The sequence below is a fragment of the Dendrobium catenatum genome, unplaced genomic scaffold (assembly GCF_001605985.2).
Source record: "Dendrobium catenatum unplaced genomic scaffold, ASM160598v2 fragScaff_scaffold_1721, whole genome shotgun sequence".
NCBI lineage: Eukaryota > Viridiplantae > Streptophyta > Magnoliopsida > Asparagales > Orchidaceae > Dendrobium > Dendrobium catenatum.
The window spans coordinates 129,422-151,097 of record NW_021320183.1 but is presented as its reverse complement, the minus strand read 5'-3'; the positions used below and the strand labels follow the sequence as shown (position 1 = coordinate 151,097).

The 21,676-nt window shown below is 33.8% G+C and overlaps 1 protein-coding gene across 1 annotated transcript; it reads right to left on the bottom strand.

Annotated features, from left to right (window-relative positions):
- Window positions 1-402: 402 nt before the first annotated feature.
- LOC110113516 (alpha-L-arabinofuranosidase 1-like) lies at window positions 403-15,802 on the bottom strand. Its single transcript, XM_020846138.2, has 17 exons — window positions 15,520-15,802; window positions 14,392-14,446; window positions 14,036-14,247; window positions 13,587-13,708; window positions 13,319-13,472; window positions 12,675-12,744; window positions 10,769-10,914; window positions 10,632-10,677; window positions 10,494-10,546; window positions 8,594-8,738; window positions 5,398-5,516; window positions 5,209-5,280; window positions 5,016-5,119; window positions 3,351-3,407; window positions 2,407-2,605; window positions 2,182-2,325; window positions 403-678 (listed from the first exon to the last, which is right to left on the bottom strand). Exons 1-17 carry the CDS (start codon window positions 15,766-15,768, stop codon window positions 556-558), a joined length of 2,070 nt encoding a protein of 689 aa, XP_020701797.1. The 5' UTR covers window positions 15,769-15,802; the 3' UTR covers window positions 403-555.
- Between the last annotated feature and the right edge of the window lie 5,874 nt (window positions 15,803-21,676).

Below are 21,676 nucleotides of genomic sequence, written 5' to 3'. Positions count from 1 at the left end.
AACCTTCAAAGTTTCCACAAATTTTTATTTTTGAAAATTATTTGTAGCAAATGATTACTTTTAAAATAAGAACATTGCAATATAAAAATAAAGGGTGATTATCACTATTGTCAATGATATCAAATTTGTAAAGTTGTATAGATCATTTATTATAAATAAATAATTAATTAATTTTTATAATACATAAAATAATAAATGAAGAATATAATTTATGTAATTTAGCACAGAATTGGTTTTATGTTCAAATGCTGAAATGATTTGAACAAACGAGAACTAATTTTCTTCTAAAGCCTAAATGCTTGAGATGTATTTGCATGCTACGAATTTGAGACAAAGGAAATTAAAATCATAATCAGCTAATATCACTTTGCTCCAATCCCAACAAAGCTTTGACAAAAGACGAAGATGAAATCTTTCAGTTGGTTTCTTCATGAATTTTTTTATTCACTATGCATGAATTACATTTGCATTTCACTGTAATTTCAAAATACATAAAAGTTTTTACATGCATGATATACAACAGCAGAACTTACAGCATTGTAGCTATAATAACATTCACATTGCAGACCTGTAAGATGTGGAATCAAGTAATAAATCAAATGAAGTTAAGGAGTGTGGGTCAAGAATAATATCCATACTCGTTCCAGCATTCGGAAGGATACTGGAAACTGGCACCACCTGCAAAATCAAGCATAGCAAGATTTTTCAAATTCATAGAAAGATATTTATTTTCATAATAAATTTTGATATTTAGTACCTAATCCAACATAAACTGTATAGGTTTTAACGTTTATCATTGCATAAGTTGAGCATTGAATATGTTTTAAATGAAATTATCTAAGTCAGATCTTATGGCTAGCTTGCTTGTCTGACTTCCAGTTAATTTCCTATGGATTCAGATTCTCTAGATTATCTGGTGCACTTGTCGATTTTAACTAGGTTAATTTGGGACTAAATATATTTAATTAGTTAAATATTGGTTAGCATTTAATTTTCGTAATAAATCATGAGATAATTAAACGATTAGTTAATTGTTAGTCGGAGTAATTAGTAAATAACGAGTTAAGTAGGCTTGGGAGAGATCAGTTAAGGTTTAAGCATAAGTCATTAATATATTATTACTATTTATTTGTTGTAATTAAGTTTAGGATAATTAATTATTTCATAATTAACTAGAGTAATTAGTAATTAACTATTTACTTAAGCTATTTAAGGAGTTAATTACAGTTTAATTAGTAGTGCTTAATTATAGTATTTAGACATGAAATAAGCATTCAAGAAATCAATTAGCCATATTAATTGATAATTAAACATCGGTTAAGGTTAATTATGAATTCATTAAAATATAATTAAAGTTATTAAGGTTTAAGTGGATTGCAGCTGATCCACGTGATTTGAATAAGGGAAATCATATGAACAAGGTTGTGGTAGTGTTCAATGCCGCTTATTTAAGGCTAGTTAATCGAAAATAACTAATTACAATACTAAGCAAACTGAGAAGCTATTAAACTATTATTTATTATGGAAAATTTGGATTTATAGGGACTTAAATAAGTTCTAACCAGGGTAAAGAAAACATAGATTGACTAATCATAAATAAAAAAGCTAATTATCGTAAATAAATACAATTAATTACTGTTTTGATTCTTAGTTGTTAAAATGCTTTCTATTTTCTCTTTCTACTAATAAGAAATAAGTGAATCATTCATACATGTTTTTTTTAAGTGATAATAAAAAATAAAAAAAATAAAGAAGGAGACAATTACTTACATAGCATCAAAATTTTATCTATTTATAAAATACACCCAACTACCTTTATTTACAACAATACCACTCAAATCTCGAAAAGAGAAGAAAAAAAAAAGCTCAATTTATATTTTTCACTTTCATTAAATTCTTAATAACTTAACTATAGAATGAATAAACACATGACTTTGATAGTTTCATTTTAAAAACTTAGGCTTCGTTTGAGATAATTTTTTATTGCTTTTTCAAATAACTTTTTAGTACAAAAATTAAAAATATTGTACTAAAGAGTTGCTTCAAAAAACAGTAAGAAATTTGTCCCAAATGAAACCTTAGTTGCTAGTTTTATAACTCAAAAAAATATTCGAAGTCATGTCAGTAAATCTCCCCTAAAACAAATAAAAACAAGGTCTAAGGTTTTAGCTGATAATGTACCTTTGTTGGTTCATTAAAGGAGTTCTCGTCCATAGAATTCTGGGAAGTTAGTACAGTCTTCTTTGATCCAAATGAATCGATGGCATATTGCAATCCATTCAAAACAATTTTGATATTCGTAACATCATTGCCAAAATTGACAATCTGCATAAAATGAACTTCACAGGTTATGCCATTCTGCGCATTCCAGGGATTAAAAAGTAGACTGAATGAAGTAGCTATGACCTTCACTCTCAGGTAAGTCTTCCTGTCTTCTGAACTCTGCCAGGTAATTGCAGACGCAGCCAAAGAAGCAGCAGTACTGCTTTGGAGAATGGAGGGGTGGAAGACTGCACCGCTTGATTCTTTAAAGAAATGTTGCATCCAGTAGGTGGGAGTACCATATTGTTGCCATGAGTTAAAGACTATGGCATCCGGGTTAAAGCTTCATCACGCAAGAGGTTACATTCGTAATTTAAAGATTAAAGCAAAGAAATGTATATAAAATCATCCAATTGATGATTATATCTTGTTGTTGTTCATGCAGATTTCATTGAAATTTAGACTTAGTTTGGTTATCCGGCACTATTTGTAAAAAATAGTTTTAGAAACATTGGTTAAGAGAATGAGCTTTCCAACAGAGAAACAAATATCAAAAAGCTTATGAAAACAATAGAAAAATGAAGTTCCCTAAAAAGCATTTCTGTAGAAGCGTCTCATCCAAACAGCGACCAAAAAATGATTTCGCCGTTTCCAAACAAAAAGGGGAAAAAACGTCCTCTCAAACGAGGCCTTAATTATAAATAATTACTTCTCTAATTCATCTCATAGAAAATAAAGCAAGCAACAAAAGAATACAATAAATTTAAAAAATGCCCTCAATAAAGCAAAATGCCCTTAAAACTAAATTTAGTTAGCATGTTTTCTTCGTAAGATAAAAATGATGTTCCACAACTTAACACTAAGAACTAACATAATCATAGAATATGTGCCACTACACCAGTTTAGAGACAGCAAGGAAAAAAAATTGTACTGCATTCAGGAAATAAAATGCCAGTTTGAAGTAATAATTCAACCAAATGCATCACCATTATCATGAACATAATAGAAATCAAATATCGAGTGATAAAACAAAAACAATAAATAGCGAAACTCATAAGATAGAAAATAATTTCATGAAAGAAGAATACCTGCGATCATTGTCATTTACGAAAAGCGGAGCACAACTTGCCATGTAAACCACGTCACTGCATGCAAATAGTGATAAGCTAAAAAAATGAATAACAATAATCGAACGAGCACCAAATTGCAATCTTTGAAAACTAAATCTTTTTTATTTTTTATTTTTTTGGGACTGTATAGTTGAATTCTATGCACTTTGCGCTCTCAAACGCACTGTGCTTCGTTTAATTTTATCTCATCTAAACAATGTAATGCTACCTAGAAAGATCAGCGATAATGATGGTATGTCTTTTTTGCTTTCATTAATTTTAATCATTAAATGGCCTGATATTTAGATGCTAGCAGAGTTAGCCGATATATAGATGCCATCAATATAAGACTTTAATGTCATTTACGAAATTTAATTTAAAGATCAGTGAAACAAACGATTGATATGTTCTAATAACATGATATCATATAGCAGATGTAAGTGAACTAAAATATCCAATAGCCTCTTATCAATCTCTTGAAGAGAGAAATCTCAAATTATAACTTGTAGCAAACCAAGACTTGATTGGCTGAAATCACTGAATAATTAGGATGAAAATTTTCCTGATTTTAACAGTTGAAGTACCATTTGTTGATCTTTAACATTAATAGCCTGATCGCCCTGTTATAGTACTACCCTATTGACATCATGCACATGCACTGTAATAGTCCAAACTCTTAACTATCAATATATTGTCCGCTTTGACCTAAAGGCCTCAAGGTTTTGTCTTGTTGGTGTAACTTCCCAGTAGGTCACCCATCCCAGAATTGCTCCGGGATGAGCACGCTAAACTTCAGAGTTTCTTGAATGAAATTCCAACCATTACACCAAAAAGTGCCTCGATGTTTAAAAGTTTAGCTTCTTTTACTTAAGGGGTTTCACAATGTATTGCTTTTAATAGTGAAAGCCTAATATGAATGTATAAAACTAAATACCTCGTTTAACTTCAATGAGTGTTGATTTTGAGAGGTTATGCTGTTAGTAGTGAACCTTTCTTGTAATAAACCTTATGATTACTGAACAAATCATTTGGGAAAAAGAAGAACGTAAATCAAGGTAATAAACGCCTACACTTGCTGGTATGAATGAAAGGTGTGATATATGACGAAAAGCACATAAGAGAGAACGTGGTTGCTGAGTGATGTAGCTTGCGAGAGTTTTAGGGTGATGTGAGGGGTAGTTGCAGCGGGGTCCTGTGTAAGGTCTCATATGGAGTGATGGGATGGCAAGTGAAGATGCGTAGAGCTGGAATCGTGAACTAGAGAGGAGTTGATGCACAGGCAAAGCAGATGTGAGAGTCAAATGCTATCTTTGTAGGAATGTTCAAATATCAAAATCTAGGGGAGATCAAGTAGGTGATTGGTTCGACAATTGCAAGCAATGGGATTGCTGAGCAAAATATGTAAAGGAAGCGAAAAACATGACAATAGTTTGCAAATGGATTCCCAAGTTAAGTTCTAATCCAGGCTAAAACTTGCCAAAAACTGATTTTCCCATATCAGACCCAGAATGGCCATTGATCAACAAAAAACTAACAGCAAAATGCAATTCAAAAGTGTTGTATAAGTATGTTTTTGAGCGCCGAAACACTCAAGGTATAGCAAGTCAAAAAATGGTCAATATCCTCAAGGAAAAGTTAAATCACCTATTTTTTTCCAATCCAATAAGAAAGCCGGCTTCTGCTAACGCTGCTAAAAGGTTTCCTCTCCCAGCATCTCTTCCAGTCACAGCATACTCACTAACAAAAGCCTGAGAATAAAAAGAACCAACCGTCTACAAAATTACATACTAGGGCTTCTTGAAAATTGACAGGATACTTAGCCTTCAATTCACCTTACCTTGGGACCAGTACGCTTTAAGCGATCAAATTGATAAACCCTAGAAAACATGTCTGAAGCAGAGGTGTAAACCTAGCAAGTAACCAGGATCATAATAGTCTGTTTGCCTACTTATGTTGCACACAATGCAGTGAAGAAAGTGAGATTAGTCTTACAAACTTCAGAACAGGGCACTATCCACATTCTTACATGAATATCATACAGATCAGCAGGATGATCAAGTTCTTGAGAAGAAGCATCGCAGTTTGTAATAATTTTGATATCCGGATAGGCAGCTTTTACGAGAGAGTGAAACTTCAGGTAGTTTCCTGTCCATACGAAGTCAATGTGCATATGATACTATATAAAAAAATAAAAATAAAAAATTTATCTTTCGAAGAACAAATGAAATGACTCCTAGGTTAGGTTTTCATCCACTAAAACAGAGACAAAACTATCATCATCGCAAATGAAGTTTCGGAGAGCCAAATAGTACTTACACAATGATGTGCCGCCAGCCCAGCCCAGGAGGGGCCGGCTGGACCGGTCCATGTTTATTCAAGGCGAAACAGAGAGAAGGGAGGGGGGGATCTAGAGGTGGGCCAGGCTTGGCTTAATTCATCTTAGGAGGGAAAATTTGAATGTGGGGGGCTGTTTTAGGAAGTTTTTAATTGTCCTTTGTGTTTAATTAGGAGATTGCGGGGGAATTTGTTTCTCATCTTGAATTTGAATGAAAATTTGAGATCTAGGGTTTTCTTTCTTTTGGACTCTTGGCATCGCCGGAGATTGGAGAGTGGTTCTTCCTCTCGGATTGAAGAACAATTGTATCTTTGATGTTTTAATTCTTCTACTAGTGGAATACAAGCGTTTGTTTGGTTTTCTCCCAGATTTCCCTTTGTATTTCTCTGTTTTGGTGCTGTGTTCTACTGTCAACAGCAGAATTTCTGCGATTTTCTCATCCTTTGGTAGAAGTCTTGCTTGCAAACTCAAGTATTACCTTAGGGTTACTTGAGGACTCAAGTATTTCCTATCAAATTGGTATCAGAGCGTCTTTTTTGGGACCGTTGGTGGCTAAATTCCTGCGATTTCACCCGGGAAGAAGGTAGAAGTCTTGGAAGGCGAAGTCGAACAATTGAAATCCGATTTGGAGGGAAGATTTTTTTATTTTCAAAATCAAATCACCACCAACAATGAAAAGTTGGAGAGAAGTTCACTGTCATGGAAGAAATGCTTAAAAGTTACTGGAGATGAAGACAAATCCGACGACGTCGGAAGTAAGAGAGACTATCGAAGGCCATGTCCGGGGAGGAAATCCAAACCCTTTTAGGGGGAGGAGAAATCGGAAGTGAAGGTCACTAAGGGGGAGGACGACATGCCGCCTCTAGAGCCACTTTCTAGAGAAGAGATGAGCTTGGGGAATGATCGGAGGGGTGCTGATTTCATCGGAAGAAAGGGAGGAATTCCATCGGCGAGGGGCTGATTTTGAAGGGAGAAGAGAAGAATATGACGAAGGGTTCGGGTATAATCGCCGGAGGGAAGATCGTGACAGTTGGGGAGCACCTCATCTCCGAGGGATGGGAGGGTATGGAGGATTCAGGGGACACGAGGGAGACCCACGGGTGAGGAAGTTGAAGATGCTCGTCTTTGAGGGTGAAGACGGCCATTGCTGGATCTACAAAGTGGAGTGTTACTTCGCTGTCAACGGGTTGACAGAGGATGAAAAGTTGACAACGACGGGTTTGTGTCTAGAAGGAAAAACTTTGGCATGGTATCAGTGGCGTGACAGGAAGGAGCCCATTCGGAGCTGGAGAGAATTCAAATATTGCTTATTAGAGCGTTTCCAAGCCGATGGGGGAGGAGACTTCTATGAGCAATTTTTTGCCTCGACTCAGGAGGGGACTGTGGCAGATTATCGGGACCGGTTTGAGTACTTGGCTAGCAGATTAGATCACATTTCAGAGTCAGCCTTGGAAGGGAACTTCATGAAGGGGCTGAAACCAGAGATCCTAACAGTAATCAGGGTGCTGGAGCCGAGGAACCTGGGAAAGGCTATGGAGCTGATGCAGTTGGTGGAAGATCAAAAAAGATCAGAAAGAGGAGCTCGATTGAACTATTCTGGGGGGTCATACAAGATGACTACCACCTTCTTACCATCGAAAGGGGGAGCACCAGGGGGACAGAAGGAAGCACCCAAGGAGAATACTAGAGGGGGAAATGGGGGATAGTTCAAAAAGTTGACAGAAAAAGAGATGCAGGATAAGAGAGCAAAGGGGTTGTGCTTCAGATGTGATGAGAAGTACATGCTGGGGCACAGGTGCAAGGACCGAACTCTTCAGGTTCTCCTTGTCTGTGAAGATGAGGAAGATGAGGGAGGTGGGAGCAGAACTGAGGAGGAGAGAGAGAGAGAGAGAGCCTTTGGCATACTCAAGGAGAAAGACTAAGTGGTCTATGTTGTTAGATTTGAAACCTAGTTTCATCTGTCAAGAAATCTTGCAATGAGTGTACGAAAGATAGAACCGCACAAGAGAAGATGTGTAAGTTTCATTTTAATCATAACAAGTGAAGGTGTTATACATCAATAAGGTCATCGAGGGTTTTTAATCAACTTTATCATAGAAGGTTGCTCTAAAATCCTCCTCTTGTTAAAGAGCAATTGCTTGTAATCTCTAGTGGTCTGGAGAAGTCAAACATATAATTATATTATATTGTATAACATAATGCAGTTTGCTTAGGAATGGTCTGATGGTTTTTCACATAAAAATATTGTGCTCTCTATGTTGGCATTCTTCATTTGTTTCTCAAATCATAATAGAAGTCTAGCTAGCAGAATTAGTATCTTGATATAAGTATTAAGGCAACAAAATTCAAATTTTCATTGAAACATAAATCTCTTCTGCAAGAAAGTTAATCTTGGCATCAAGAGTATATGCATATAATTTGAGTTAATTTAGCTTTCAAAACAAAAAAAATTAAGGTAATCCTTGAATAGAAGCTAAACCATAGGTAAAACTACAAAATTAAAAATTATATCAAGTAATGTTTCACTTTATATGCAAAATCTCACATAATGTAACAACATTTTGAAGCAATTATTACCACTAAACAAAGATAAAGATAAAAAGGACAAAATAGTCTCCAAACTATTTATAGAGGGTCATTTTAGTCCTAGAATATCTTATGTGTTCAATTTAGTCATTAGTGTTAGACTATCTAATAAGTCATCAAATCTAATCCGAAATAGCCTCTTCACTTCTCAAATTTAATCCAAAATAATTTCATAGAGGAACTATTTTGGATCATATTTGAGAAATCAATAGACTAAAACAAATTTATAGTCTGGGATAAAAATAATCTCTTGCAAAGAGACTGACCCATTTGATATTTTTCTCTGAAATTAAATATGCACCTCGATAATTTTGTTTGAAACAATCCTGGTTCCCAACTGCAATTAAGTTCAGTTGAAATGGCTCTGGATGTCCCATTGATGTTCGAACAGAGCCCCAATTTGAATATGAATCTCCCCTAGCAAACTCAATACCATCAAGAGTATCCTGCAAAAAGGAAACAATATAAGAATACAGGCACATCATGACCAATGTAAGTAATGACCTAGAGCTACATCAATGCAGTTGAAGTTCAATAAATTATTATGTAAGCAAGCAATAAAAGTGCAGATGTGTTAGATCTCATTTTTTTTTAATCCAGAGCATGATATTTTATGCCATAATATATATTTAGGATAGATTGAATAGATTGAAAAGGGGGGAAAAGTATAATATTCTGTTCCAAAAAATTAAGATCCTTCCCATCAATGCCATAGGTAGAAATAACATCACATTTTTCGGTGAAAAAGCTTAATAAAATGAAAAAAAATTAATTCTTTTAATGATAATGAAACAAGTTTACTCTCCAAGTTGGTAAACGGTGAAGTATTGTTTGATTAGCAAGGCACAATGTTATCTTCTTATGTTGCTAAAACTACAAAGTAAAGAATAAATATCAGGCCAATAAACTATACTAATTCTAGTTAGTGAATCTCTACGATATATGATTCTCATTGGCTTGATAAACAGAGTAATGTCAGTCAGAGATCTAAAATATTATATTGTGATAATGAGTTTGAATTTTCAAAAAGAAAAATAATGATTTGTAAAGCCGACTCTAAATAATTGGGATAAGGCTAATGTTGATCAGAATTGTGAATTTTGAATTGTACTCAATCAGTTCACTCAACTAAAGATTACATTTCAAATTCATGTGATGAGTGGCCTATTCCTAAGGCTTTTGTTATCATATTCCTAAGGTGGTTGTTTTCCTATTATATCCTATCACTGAATGAGGTTTGTGGATTTTCTTCAAGCAGGCTGCTCGTTTTTTGTTCCTTCAGTTTTGCTTCTTGCGGATTGGTACTTCTTGTAGGCGTGCTACTAGTGGGTAGTTAATGTAACTCTTTTGGAACTTCTGCGATTCAGGGCTTCTTACTGGTGGTTAATGTAAATTCTTGTAGTACTGCTTGCAAAAAGGTTCTGCTGAGAGACATGAAACATCCTTGGTGATCCAATCTCCTTCTTAAAACATGAGGCTTGCCTATCTATTACTTGTTTCCATCTCCTTCTTCCCCTGTTTCGCTTTCTCCCTATTCTTTTCTTCAATTATTCTTGATTGAAAATGTGATTGGTTTCTTTCAGATTTACTACAACCATAAATTTCCATCGAACTAAATTTTAACTGCTGGCTTTCATCATCTTTAATGTTCTGTTATTAATTTCTAACAGAAAGACAAGGTCATTCACTTAACTTGCATTCTAACCATTCTAAATTTTCATCAGAAATGGTAAACAGCTGTTCGAGATAAACAGTTTTCTTTTCTGTAAAAGTTGCATGTTTTTTCCCAAGCGACTGTACTATTGCTAGAACTACATTAGAAAACCTAAACCATCCTACATTAGAAAAAAATGTGTTTTCGTTTTTTTTGGGTCAAGAAATTATGAATAGTAGTGCTTGCAAAATTTTCTGAAGTTCACCGAGATTAAACTTCACATCTATGCATAATATGATTACTTTTTTACTCTTATAAACACATGTACGAAAGAAATTTCATTTCATTTCCTGAATTTTGTATAGAATCTGAACTCATATTCAGTTTAATAGATGCTCATCTTCCCTGTGCCATTTTTCTCTATATTGCCATGCAAGCTTATATAGATCCCTAGCTAACCTATATTGATGAAGAATAAAATAAAATCAAGTGCTAGGAACTTAAAAAGATTAGAGGAAAGCAAAAAAAGAATGATTTTACAGCATACCTTGACAAAAGGTAAAATGTCGGACGAATCAACTTGATCATGATGGCTGATCCCTATAACAAGAACAGAGGCAAAATAAATTGTTTTGTATAGCCATTACAGCACTTCATTATACAGCTTCCATCGGCAGATAAATACCGTTATTGATCACCCAAATAGGGGATGCACCTATATCCTCTGCAAGCTATTGTATATTATAATCAGTTGAACAAACTTCCGAAGAAAATTTAAGAAAAATAAAACAATCTACACACACACTCAAATATGAAACATACTTGAAGAAATTCAAAATATCCTAGTCCATCATCCGTCCAGTACTTCCAAACATCACCAAAGTGACCAGGCCTCTCTTCCCATGGACCAACTGTCTCTCTCCATCGAAATGCATTTCTTAGCCACTCTCCCTCAACAAAAGATCCACCTACAGAAACACAATATGTAATTAACTTGTCTACAGTAACGATTTAAAGCGCATGAAGTGATCATATAGAAGTTGCTAATTGCTATGCAGACAGAATGATTGTCATGAAAACCTTCACTACTTAAAATGCATCTTCTTATAAAAAAGACAAGCCAAATTAATGTTACGAGTGACAGCATTTTTAGCTAACCATACTTATTTCCAAGTATTTATTTAAAGGGGAATTTACATGCAAACTATCAAATTATTTATAGTGGAAATTCATATGTGGGATTCACACCGCTCTTTCATCAATCAATCTATGTGCTCTAATTAATTAAGCAAAGGATAATTATCCACCTTAACAATTCATGTGCTCCTCTAGTTGTTCATGTTTTGATTACCATTAATTATGTTTCAATTAGCCCTTGATTTTAGGACTATTAATTGAGTCTACTTAGCACCTATAAATATGTCATAATTTTGTAGGTTGAGAAAAGAGATAAGATTCAAGTTCCTCATCTACTATTCTTTCATTTTCACATGATATCAAAGGCTAAGTATTGTATTGGATCGCTTGTAGTTCGCTTGAAAAACTCATGAAGATCCAAAAGGATGTCGTCATCGATGAAATCATTAAGATCCAAAAGGATGTCGTCATCCATAAGGATCTTGTCGCCATCATCATTCGACCCATGAAAAGATCCCTTGAGGATCCGCAGCTTGCTCGCCCTTAGCTTTCAAATCTCACTCAAAAGCTTAGTTTTCGCAACTCGCACACATTGTAAAGACCTTCATCGTGACCAAGCAAAAGGTGAACCGATTCATATCTACAGGGTCACCGTGCAGCACGCCTCATCTCTACAGAACGAGACTCTCACCTTTGACTATTTGTTCTCACCCCGATTAGTTTAAGATGCCCACCCTCGAACATTCAGCCTCACCCTTAACATCACAATCTAGTTAGGTCGCATGCATGACACTCGCATGATGCAAATAAACATGTAGCACGCCTTGTTTACATGTGGACCACCACATTCATATTAACCTCAAGTATGCCCTTCTTACGTAGCATTTGCCCCGCACACAACGCAACCCTTGCAATCAACTATATTCAGGTCATACAGCACGACACTTTCAGGAAACGTCCTATCATTAACATAATGTATTAAAAAAATTATGTCATGATTATTCAACAAGTTTTACGCTACCTATCGACTACCTAACACAACCCTCTAATTTCTCATCCAAGACTTGGGACCTAGCAATGATAGTGTTATCATTTTATAAGTCCACCTAATTTTATTTTTAATCATCATATCTTCAATAAATGTCACTCCAACCTTTACTCTAATATAATAATTATTTGATTTACATCTTCCTAATTATGCCACACATATATCTTAGCCTCATGTTTATATCACTTAACTTAGATTTCAATAAATTTACCTTTAAAATTCCCTAAATACTTCTCTATTTTAACTATAGAACCTTTAGAAGTAATATACACGTCTATATTTCTATTCCATTGTATAATATATCCAAGGCTTCAAGTTTTCTAGCTGAGATCCAAGCTGTTATCTTATATTTTACTAATATTGAATGATAATTATTAACATCATACCAATTTAAATTATATATCATATAGTCAGTCTAGTTTTGTTCTATCTAAACCAGTCAAACATTGAATGGGTTAGTCTCAAACCCGATAGTCAGATCAGCAACATAAAATGGCTTGATTCATATCTTTAAGAACTAAGCATAAAAATTCCATTTCAAACCTGGAAATCTAAGAAACCGAGGCTTCAAATTTTCTAGCATAGAGCCAAGGTCCTTCCTAAATCCATGTCCCTGCAAAAAAAATTTTGAATCGCAATTTGCACAAAGCAAAAAAAATATTATGGCTTTTGATAAAATATATAGTAATACAGAATATCAACTACCTCCAAGAGCAACAAACATGTTCTCTGTCACTAAATATATATACATGTACATGCACCCTAGCCTGCTATTGAATCCTTTTATATGATTAATGGAAATATATTTCTTATTTCTAGAAGTCAGTCCTTTAATATAACAGCAGATGTTTATTCTTTAGAAATATTTCTGGGGCATCTGAATATGTAGGATAATTTACATCAGTGCTATAAATATAATAGCAAGTTAGAACAGTGAGAAAAACCTTGAAATATATCATAGAAAATAGTTAGGTTCTAAGGATTTTTTTTGTGAAAAAAAATATATTTTTTGAATTTTTATTTCGAAAAAACTGTTCATAATGTCTTTTGCAGCTTCTTTAAGTGAAATTGGGTAGAAATTACAATTTCAAATAACGAGGATAGGATAATACAGAGCTTCTCAAGAACTAAAAATTTTCAGAGAAAAATGCATAGCTATTTGGTGTATGTTATGGAAAACGGGTTACCTTGTAGGTGTCCATAGGCATGACTGACACTTGATCAAACCAATATACACCTTTCTTTGTTGTTGTTATTTCAAGTCTTGCATTAGCATTTGTTCCTTTAGATTCCAATATGAGCTCCACCTTAGTCCAATAAGACGTCTTAGATGTGTCAACACTACAAAAACAACCCTCTCATCATTCATCCAAGAAAATAAACGTGGAATTAAATTATTTATCCAATTGTGACTTTAAGGCGTAAAGAATTTTAAAACAAAAGAAAGGGATAAACCTAATGGTATCTGCCGCAAGGTTAGTCAATCCATCTGAACTTTTCAGTGAAACCAAAATGATCGCATTATCCTTTGACATAACATACATGACCACCTTATATTTATTTCCTTCTTCAACATGCTGGAACACCCAAAACAAAAATAAAAAGTAATAGAGATGAATGCATAACCAAAGAGTGCAGTAACATATAGAATAAGGTTTATGATACATATCAAATATTAAAATTACTAAAATCTTGTAAACTAATTAGAACTTCGAAGGTATCCAATAGGTAGGTACACATTTATGTTTCGTTTGGGACAGCTTTTTTATTGCTTCATAAAGCAACTTTCTAGTACAAAAATTTATTTTTTATACATAAAAGTTGCTTTAAGAAGCAAAAAGAAAGTCATCTCAAACAAAGCCTTAAACTAAAAGTAGTTTTATCATTATTTAGCTTAAACATACCATGCCCCAGTAACCAGGATTATACACCCCAACACCACCCTCTGGGCAGCTATAAGGTCCACAATCATCACAAAGCACTTCCATCCTTAGTGCAACCTTATTTCGACAAAAACACGATGACCCGTCCGTCGACAAAAAAATGGATGATTCATTACCAATTGTAGACCATGGATCGATGTTTGAAGGAGTGACGGGACCACCAGCTTCAAATCCTGAAATCAAAATCATGTGCAGTTAGATATAAGAAACAAAATAGACCATTGAAGAAGGGCCAAAAAACAGGAAGAAACTTAAAAAATCAACTGCAGTCAATCCTACTCTTGATTATAAGGAGCAGAGTCAGTCACTCAGCTCACCTCTATTGCTTACAAGCTCTGCCCACAATCCACCAGCTCCAGCATGATTAATCTCCTGCACATATACTTCAAGTCATTAATATATCTAGGATTTAATCTAAATTAATAATGATCATTCTAGCATATATTATCAGTTTAAATAAGGAATAACTAGCTTAAAACAAATCCAATCTTTATGGACTCCAAAATAGAATGATCAAAGAACATCCAATATACTAAGGCTCGCTTTGGTTTAAAGGCATTGAAAGAGATGAAATGTGACTTAAAATGGAAATTTAAATGGCAAAGGGATTAAAGTGTAATTAATTTCCGCCCACTTGTTTGGTTAAGGAAAAAATTAGCAGAAAAGTAGTTTCACTTATTTGTATCTTTGGAAGGAATATTGAATTAACACTTTAATGTCACTTCAGTTTTCATTGGGTTTAAGCAGATGATCATAAACAGAAATACGCATGTGTACTAATTTCTTTAGTAAAATCGATTTCTTATGAATTAGGCCTAACTGTGAGGTAAATGATATTTCCATTTCACTCGATTCTTTCAAACCAAACACAACCTAATGGGCTATTTGGCCACAGCTAGGATTTAACTCAAATAGAATTTAGTAAATCATATTTAGTAAATCTTGAGAGGATTAAAACCTAAAAATTGTTCGGTATGACAACCATTAAATTTTGTAAAATCATGATAAATTATTTAGCTATTTATTTTTGGATTTAAGATTTATAAGAGGAAGAAATCCTTAAATCACTTAAATTATGTGAATGATGGGATTTGATAAATTTTATATTAAACCAATAATTGGATTGAAACTGGATTTATCAAAGCTGTAAGATGAAAAATTCGCAATTTCCTGTTTGGCGGGATAAGCTAAACTAAATCCTGCCTAAAATAGGATACCAAACAGCCCCTGCATGTCCAAGTAATTCTCTAGTTCCAAGTTTTAACTATAAATCATTTTGTAAGATATAAATAAATATCATAATGGAATAGTAATCCTACAACATCTCCCTCAATCCAATGAGGGCCATCCTATCTTAAACTTGAATTCCATGAAGGTGATTAAGAATTCATAAAGCAATTTTAACAAACCAAATAACAAGATACTAATAAGAGCATCAAATTTACCTCAAAAAAGATGCCAAACAAGTTGTCGGGCATCTTCCGCCCAGATTCGGCCGACGCATAGACAACTAAAGAGGCCGTCTGATTTGCCTCGAACTCCATCGCATAAGTCAGGCATGAAAAGCATAGTAGAGTCCAGAAAAAAGATACAATTTCAAAAAATTCCCCTTTAACTCCCATTTTGCTTTTGCTGCATCCAACGTACAAAATTAAAGTGAGAATTGCAAGAGAAAACACAGACATATCCTGCATATATTCAAATCGTTTGCATAAGCTCGACGTAGGAGGTAACCTTTGCTAATACGACAAGAAAGAGGGTTTATCTAGGGTTTTCGTATCAGCTTGCGCCACGGGGACGGAGACGAAAACCCTCGCAGCCGTCACTGTAAGGTACAAGTGACCGACGACTTCTGCACCGTTGGATCATGTTAGGAAGACGATTAAGTCGTCGGAGATTGATGGCCATGGCGATTGGCATCACTCAATCGAGCTTACACAAATCTTACCGAATTTGGAATAGATTACAATAATATAAGACATACTATTATTTTCTGATTACTTCTCTTCCATTGCTAATTTCTTTATCATAGAAATTGAATTGTAAATTTGTATATTAAATTTATTGCATTTTAGAAATTCATTTTGTAGATAGAGATATTGATCATCTTAATTTTAATATATATTTCATATTGAAGTAAAATAACAGATGATGCATGATTGTTTATGTAAAATTTTTGATAAAAATTATATAAAAATCATAGAAGTTATCTAGTTTAATAGTTTTGCTAGTAGTTCATATTATAAATAAAATTAATTTGATGGTTGGTATCATCAATGTTAGTGTAGATCACTAGAGGTAGTTAAATCAATCATTCTCCTTAGATGTGGAAATGGCACGATGTGAAGGCAACGATAGAGTGGCATGTTTAATATGAAGTATGCAGTGAAAAGTCTTAACAGTGCAAAGTTACCCTTATTTTTTGGTAATTAAAATATAAATTTAATTTAAAAAATTAGAATAACTTCATATATTTTAAAATCTAATATAGTCATATTGTGACCTACATCAATCCGAATAGCTAACTGAACAAGGTCGACATCTAAAAGTGGCTCGAAACGACAAAAAAATCCTCTCTCTTACCAAAATCATTCTCACTCTCTACTTCTGCTATTAATGTGAACGACTAAATGTAATAGTGGAAAAAAATTTATATTTAAGCGTAGAAATTTTCCCAGCATCTAGGTGTCACTATTACTACGCCAAGATGCTAGAATACCCAACACATAGGCATTCTAGGAAAACAATTCTAGATTTCACTAATATGCATTCAAATAGATATGCAAACCTTTTTCATACACACAAAAACACTTCGAAACACATACAAAAGAGTTCAAAACACGTAAGTTTAAACATTTACCTTCTTCAAATTTGGTAAAATATGTTAAACTAAATGTTGAACCTAGAGGTATTACAACTTGCAACCAACAACCTTGCTGATGTTGTCAGCGACTTATATGACGGATCTTGGATCGCATGAGAGAGAGGCGAGTGAGATGTTGTCACGGGAAAGAAGAGGCCTCACAGCAAGATGAACTAGATTATGTATTCATATTTTGAACAAATGAATGTAGATTTTTACAACTTTTATATTTTTTGGAATTAGCAGCTCTCGTTCTTGCTATATGTGGATGAGGTAATTACTTATATGATTAAGTAAGTTTAATCATTTCTTTTGGATCTTAGGGCATCATAATTAATATTCACATAAGTTAATGGAGTTAAATAAATCTAGTATTCCCCTTAGATGTGGAAATGGCATCATGTGAAGGCCATAGTGACGGTGGCACAAGAAGCTTATGGAGTGTTACGCCACAAGATCAAATTTAGAAGAATTGTCTAATTTAATCACTTAAATAATCAACCATATGAATTTATTAATAAATTAATCGAATAGAAAAAAACTAAAATCATATACATCAAAATATTTCAATATTCGTTCTCCAATATTTTATTTATAATAGTCAATATATCACTTACAATCATTAATCCATCATAGCTCCTTACTATAAAAGAATAAAAAAAGAGAATATATATACAAAATATAAGAAGGAAACCTTAAGATGTTTGCCAACCTCACTCCAGACAGTCATGGCCCCTTAACTGATATGAATCAATTAAAATCACATAATGAGCTTACAAAGCCGAGTATAAATCCAAATTCACTAAAGCTTCCAACATAAGGCATGAATAATCAATATGCATGCTCAGTTTAGTCGATACTGTCAATAACGCTTAGTCTCATTAAAAAAAGTAAGAAATCATTTCAATGAATTGATAGTTGATACATAAATTAATAAACTCGTAAAATAATCATAACGTAAGTATTCACAATATAGTAAAGGAATTATAACATACAGGTGTCAATATCATTGGTCTTATATATTTTATTTATTATCAATTATGTGCACCATATGCAGTCAATATATATATATATATATATATCCATTATGATCTACCTATCAATATTATTTATGCACATTACAGCTCTATATATATCAATACTATAAGTGCATACATGCTTTGTTATATAATTCAATAAGGTAGGACATCCAATTATAATGTGATATTTCATCATTTTTTAATCCCAACTGCTTCCCAGTTGCTCATTAGTCATATCCATCATAATTATCATTTATCAATAAATCAATCATCATTATATGTGACTTTCATTAAATCAATAAAGAGTCGTCACTATGCTCATCAGTGTAATTTGTTCATCAAGTTCAGGCTACAATCGAGATAACTATAAATATTTAAAATTTTAGGTAAAATTTGCACTACAAAGTTGCTGTATAAAATAGTTAAATAACAGTTTCAAACGAAGTCCATAAATTACCAACAAAGGTCTCAAAAGAAAACTAAAAATATCAGACATAATAATTCCTCCATAAAAATTTCTCCATTTTAGGTGTTGTATGGTAGACTTCCACCATACATTCAATCATATAAAAAGAACTATTTTGTTATGGTCAAATTTTTAAAAGGAGTAGCTTAATAGTTTGGATAAGAAAAAGGAGCATCGCAGTATGAAAATTTAAAAATGAGTCAATATGTTGAATGGTTCAGCGCATTTAGAATACGCCAAACAGTTTTGCACATTCTGAATGCCCTAACAAAATTGGATGAGTTGATAAAATTAAAGAGATTAAAGAGAGAGGGAGGGGAGAGGACAGCTCTATGTGTCATCTCTCTCTCTCACCCAACAGCTCCCCCTCTCTCTCCATCAACTATCTCCCTCTCTCTTAGTCATCTATCTCCCTCTATCTCTCTCCCCGCCCGCTCTCTCTCCCTCTCTCACCATCCTCTTCCATCCCTCTATCTTTTTCTCTCTCTAAGCTAAATACGCCAATTTGGTTGGGTCATTCAGAATGCACCGAACTATTTGACGTATTGACTCCTTTTTTAAAATTTTCAATCTGTGATGCTCCTTCTGTTTATTACAACTATTAAGCCGCTCCTTTTTAAAATTTAGCCTTCTACTATTGCTTATCTTGACACATGGTTAACAAAGTGGGACATTCTTTCGTTGTGTTAGAGATAAATTACACACCATGAAATAACATGCTTATAAGAAGCGCATAGAGTTGAAGTATAATGTATGCAATCAAGTACTAATTAAACTACACTCCTATCGACAAATTACAGTAATAACTAAACAAGCCCAAACTTGCTTAACGTTACCATAACTCATTTCCCATTCTGGAATGAATTTGCGCTGCTGCATAAAAAGTAGAGCTTTCGACACAATCCCACATCCATCTAATATTCAATATCTCTTTACTCCATATGTTTCATGAAAATAATAATCAAAACATGGTGCCACTACCTTGCACCACCTTTCTCAAAATCAATTTGGATTCAAGCCAAGTAGGTCTACTATGGAAGCTACTCATTTATTGGGAGGGTTGATGGAGAAGTATAGAGATAATAAAAAGGATCTACATATGATATTTATTGATTTGGAGAAAGCATATGATAAAATTTCTATAGAACTGCTATGGAGAGTTCTAGAAAAGGAGTTAATAATGCTTATATTCAAGTCATTAGGGATGTGCATGTATGCATGAGCTTTTACTTGTGCTAAAACACATGGTGGTTGACCAAGTATTTTCCTATTTCAATTGGATTACATCAAAGATAATCTTTAAGCCCTTATCTTTTTTATTTAGTCCTGGATGTTCTTACTAGACATTTGCAAGAGGATGTACCATGGTGCATGCTTTTTGTTGATGATATTCTTCTTGTTGATAAGACTAGAGAGGGAGTTGAAGGTAAACTCAAATTATGGAGGTCAACCTTAGAGTATAAAGGTTTTCGTTTGAGTAGATCTAAAACCGAATACATAGAGTGTAATTTTAGTAGTAATAGATCTAGTTAGGGGTTTGTTACTTTGAGTGATCAAGTCATTAATAAGTGTACCCGTTTTAGATACATTGGGTCTATTGTTTAGAGAGATGGTGAAATAGATGGGGATATTATTAGAATAATTCAAGTTGGATAGTTGAAGTAAAGGAAGCTTTGGGTTTGTTGTGTGATAGAAAAGTACCACTCAAACTTAAGGGAAAATTTTATAAGATGATTGTGAGACCTATAATGCTTTATGGCATGGAATGTTGGTCATTAAAATAGAAACATGATATTAATTTAAGTGTTGCTTAGATGATGATGCTTAGGTGAATGAGTGGATTTACTCTTAGAGACGGGATACAGAACGAGCATATCCATGAAAAGGTTGGAGTAGCTCCAATGACATATAAGATAAGAGAGAGCCGCGTGAGATGGTTTGATCATGTAAAACGACGGCCTTCCGATGACCTTGTTAGGAGTGGATGTATTATATTTGATCTATGTTATGTAAGGTAGATATAGACTTAAAAATACTTTGTTTGAAAATATTAGAAATGACATTTCTTTATTAGATTTAAATGAGAATTTTACTCTTAACATGACACAATGGAGAAAAAATGATTAATGTAGCCGACCCATGTAGTAGGAAAAAGGCTTGATGTTGTTGTTGTTGTTGGTGCCACTAACTCCAGTCATGGGAAGACAAACCCATAGCTCTAGATAACGAGACTTAGGCTTCGTTTGAGACAACTTTCTTATTGTTTTATTTTTCATACAACAACTATAATTTCTATTTGACCACAATTTTTTCGTTGCATTAAAAAAAATTGTACTAAAAAGTTATTTTTTACAACAACTTTAAAAAGTTAATTTTTCTACAATATATTTACAAAGCAATTAGAAAATTATCTCAAATAAAATATTAATTCAAGGATGATGATCTCTATGGCATACCATTTAATGACAACCTTGAGAACAAGGCCATGCTTTCAAGATTAAGGGGAATTAAATCCTAAACCAAACAATCCAACTTCTATAGCAACTAACAAATCACATAACGTAAGAAACCGGCCTGGTTCAACGATTACAAATACAAAGGGGACTAGTAGTAGGACCATAGGTGCTCTTACATTTCTACCAAATTTTTTTGCAAATATTAGAAGGCTAGTCATGACTTGCAATCATGAGTATTTAGGAAAAATATGCACAGCTCCTTTTTTTCCTTCTCTTGATTGTCTTCATTTGTTTGACCGTTCTTTGCTTTTTTTACTGCTCATCACAACAGTGAAAGTCTCTGTTGGGAGTAAGCTAAATGCTTAAGAGAAGCTGCTCTGCCAACTCCTCCACAACTCTTGAATTCAAACCCCTAAGAGCATCTTCAGTCGCTCCAGCGGAATGTCAAATCTTCTGCTACTTGCTGCGGGTGAACAGTGTGACGTCAATATTGTTCACCAACACGATTTTTCTGCCTCAACCGGATTTGCCGAAGAAGCGCACCAAACAGGAGAAAAACGGTTACCTTCGCAGAAGCCTGCAAAATGGAGTTAGATTGGAGATGAATCACAACATTTTTTAGTTTCACTGCATTTTGGTGTGAAAATGAAATTTTCTGTTGGAGATACTCTAAGTCATATAATTTACGTATGCTTCTTCTATTGCGTGTAAATTTAATAAAACCATACCAACAAAGTTGAAGCGATTGATACCTAACTAATATTGTGATTGCAGCCTGGCCTTCTACTCAACGCCTTC

Bases quoted from the DNA above. Each gene is read 5' to 3' on its own strand.
- LOC110113516 (XM_020846138.2), bottom strand. From the start codon at position 15,768: ATGCAGGATATGTCTGTGTTTTCTCTTGCAATTCTCACTTTAATTTTG. The intron at 10,547-10,631 runs GTATTTATCTGC...TTCTTGTTATAG, and splicing joins TATTTGGGTGATCAATAACG to GGATCAGCCATCATGATCAA. The intron at 5,517-8,593 runs GTGCATATTTAA...TCGTATGGACAG, and splicing joins TTTCAAACAAAATTATCGAG to GAAACTACCTGAAGTTTCAC.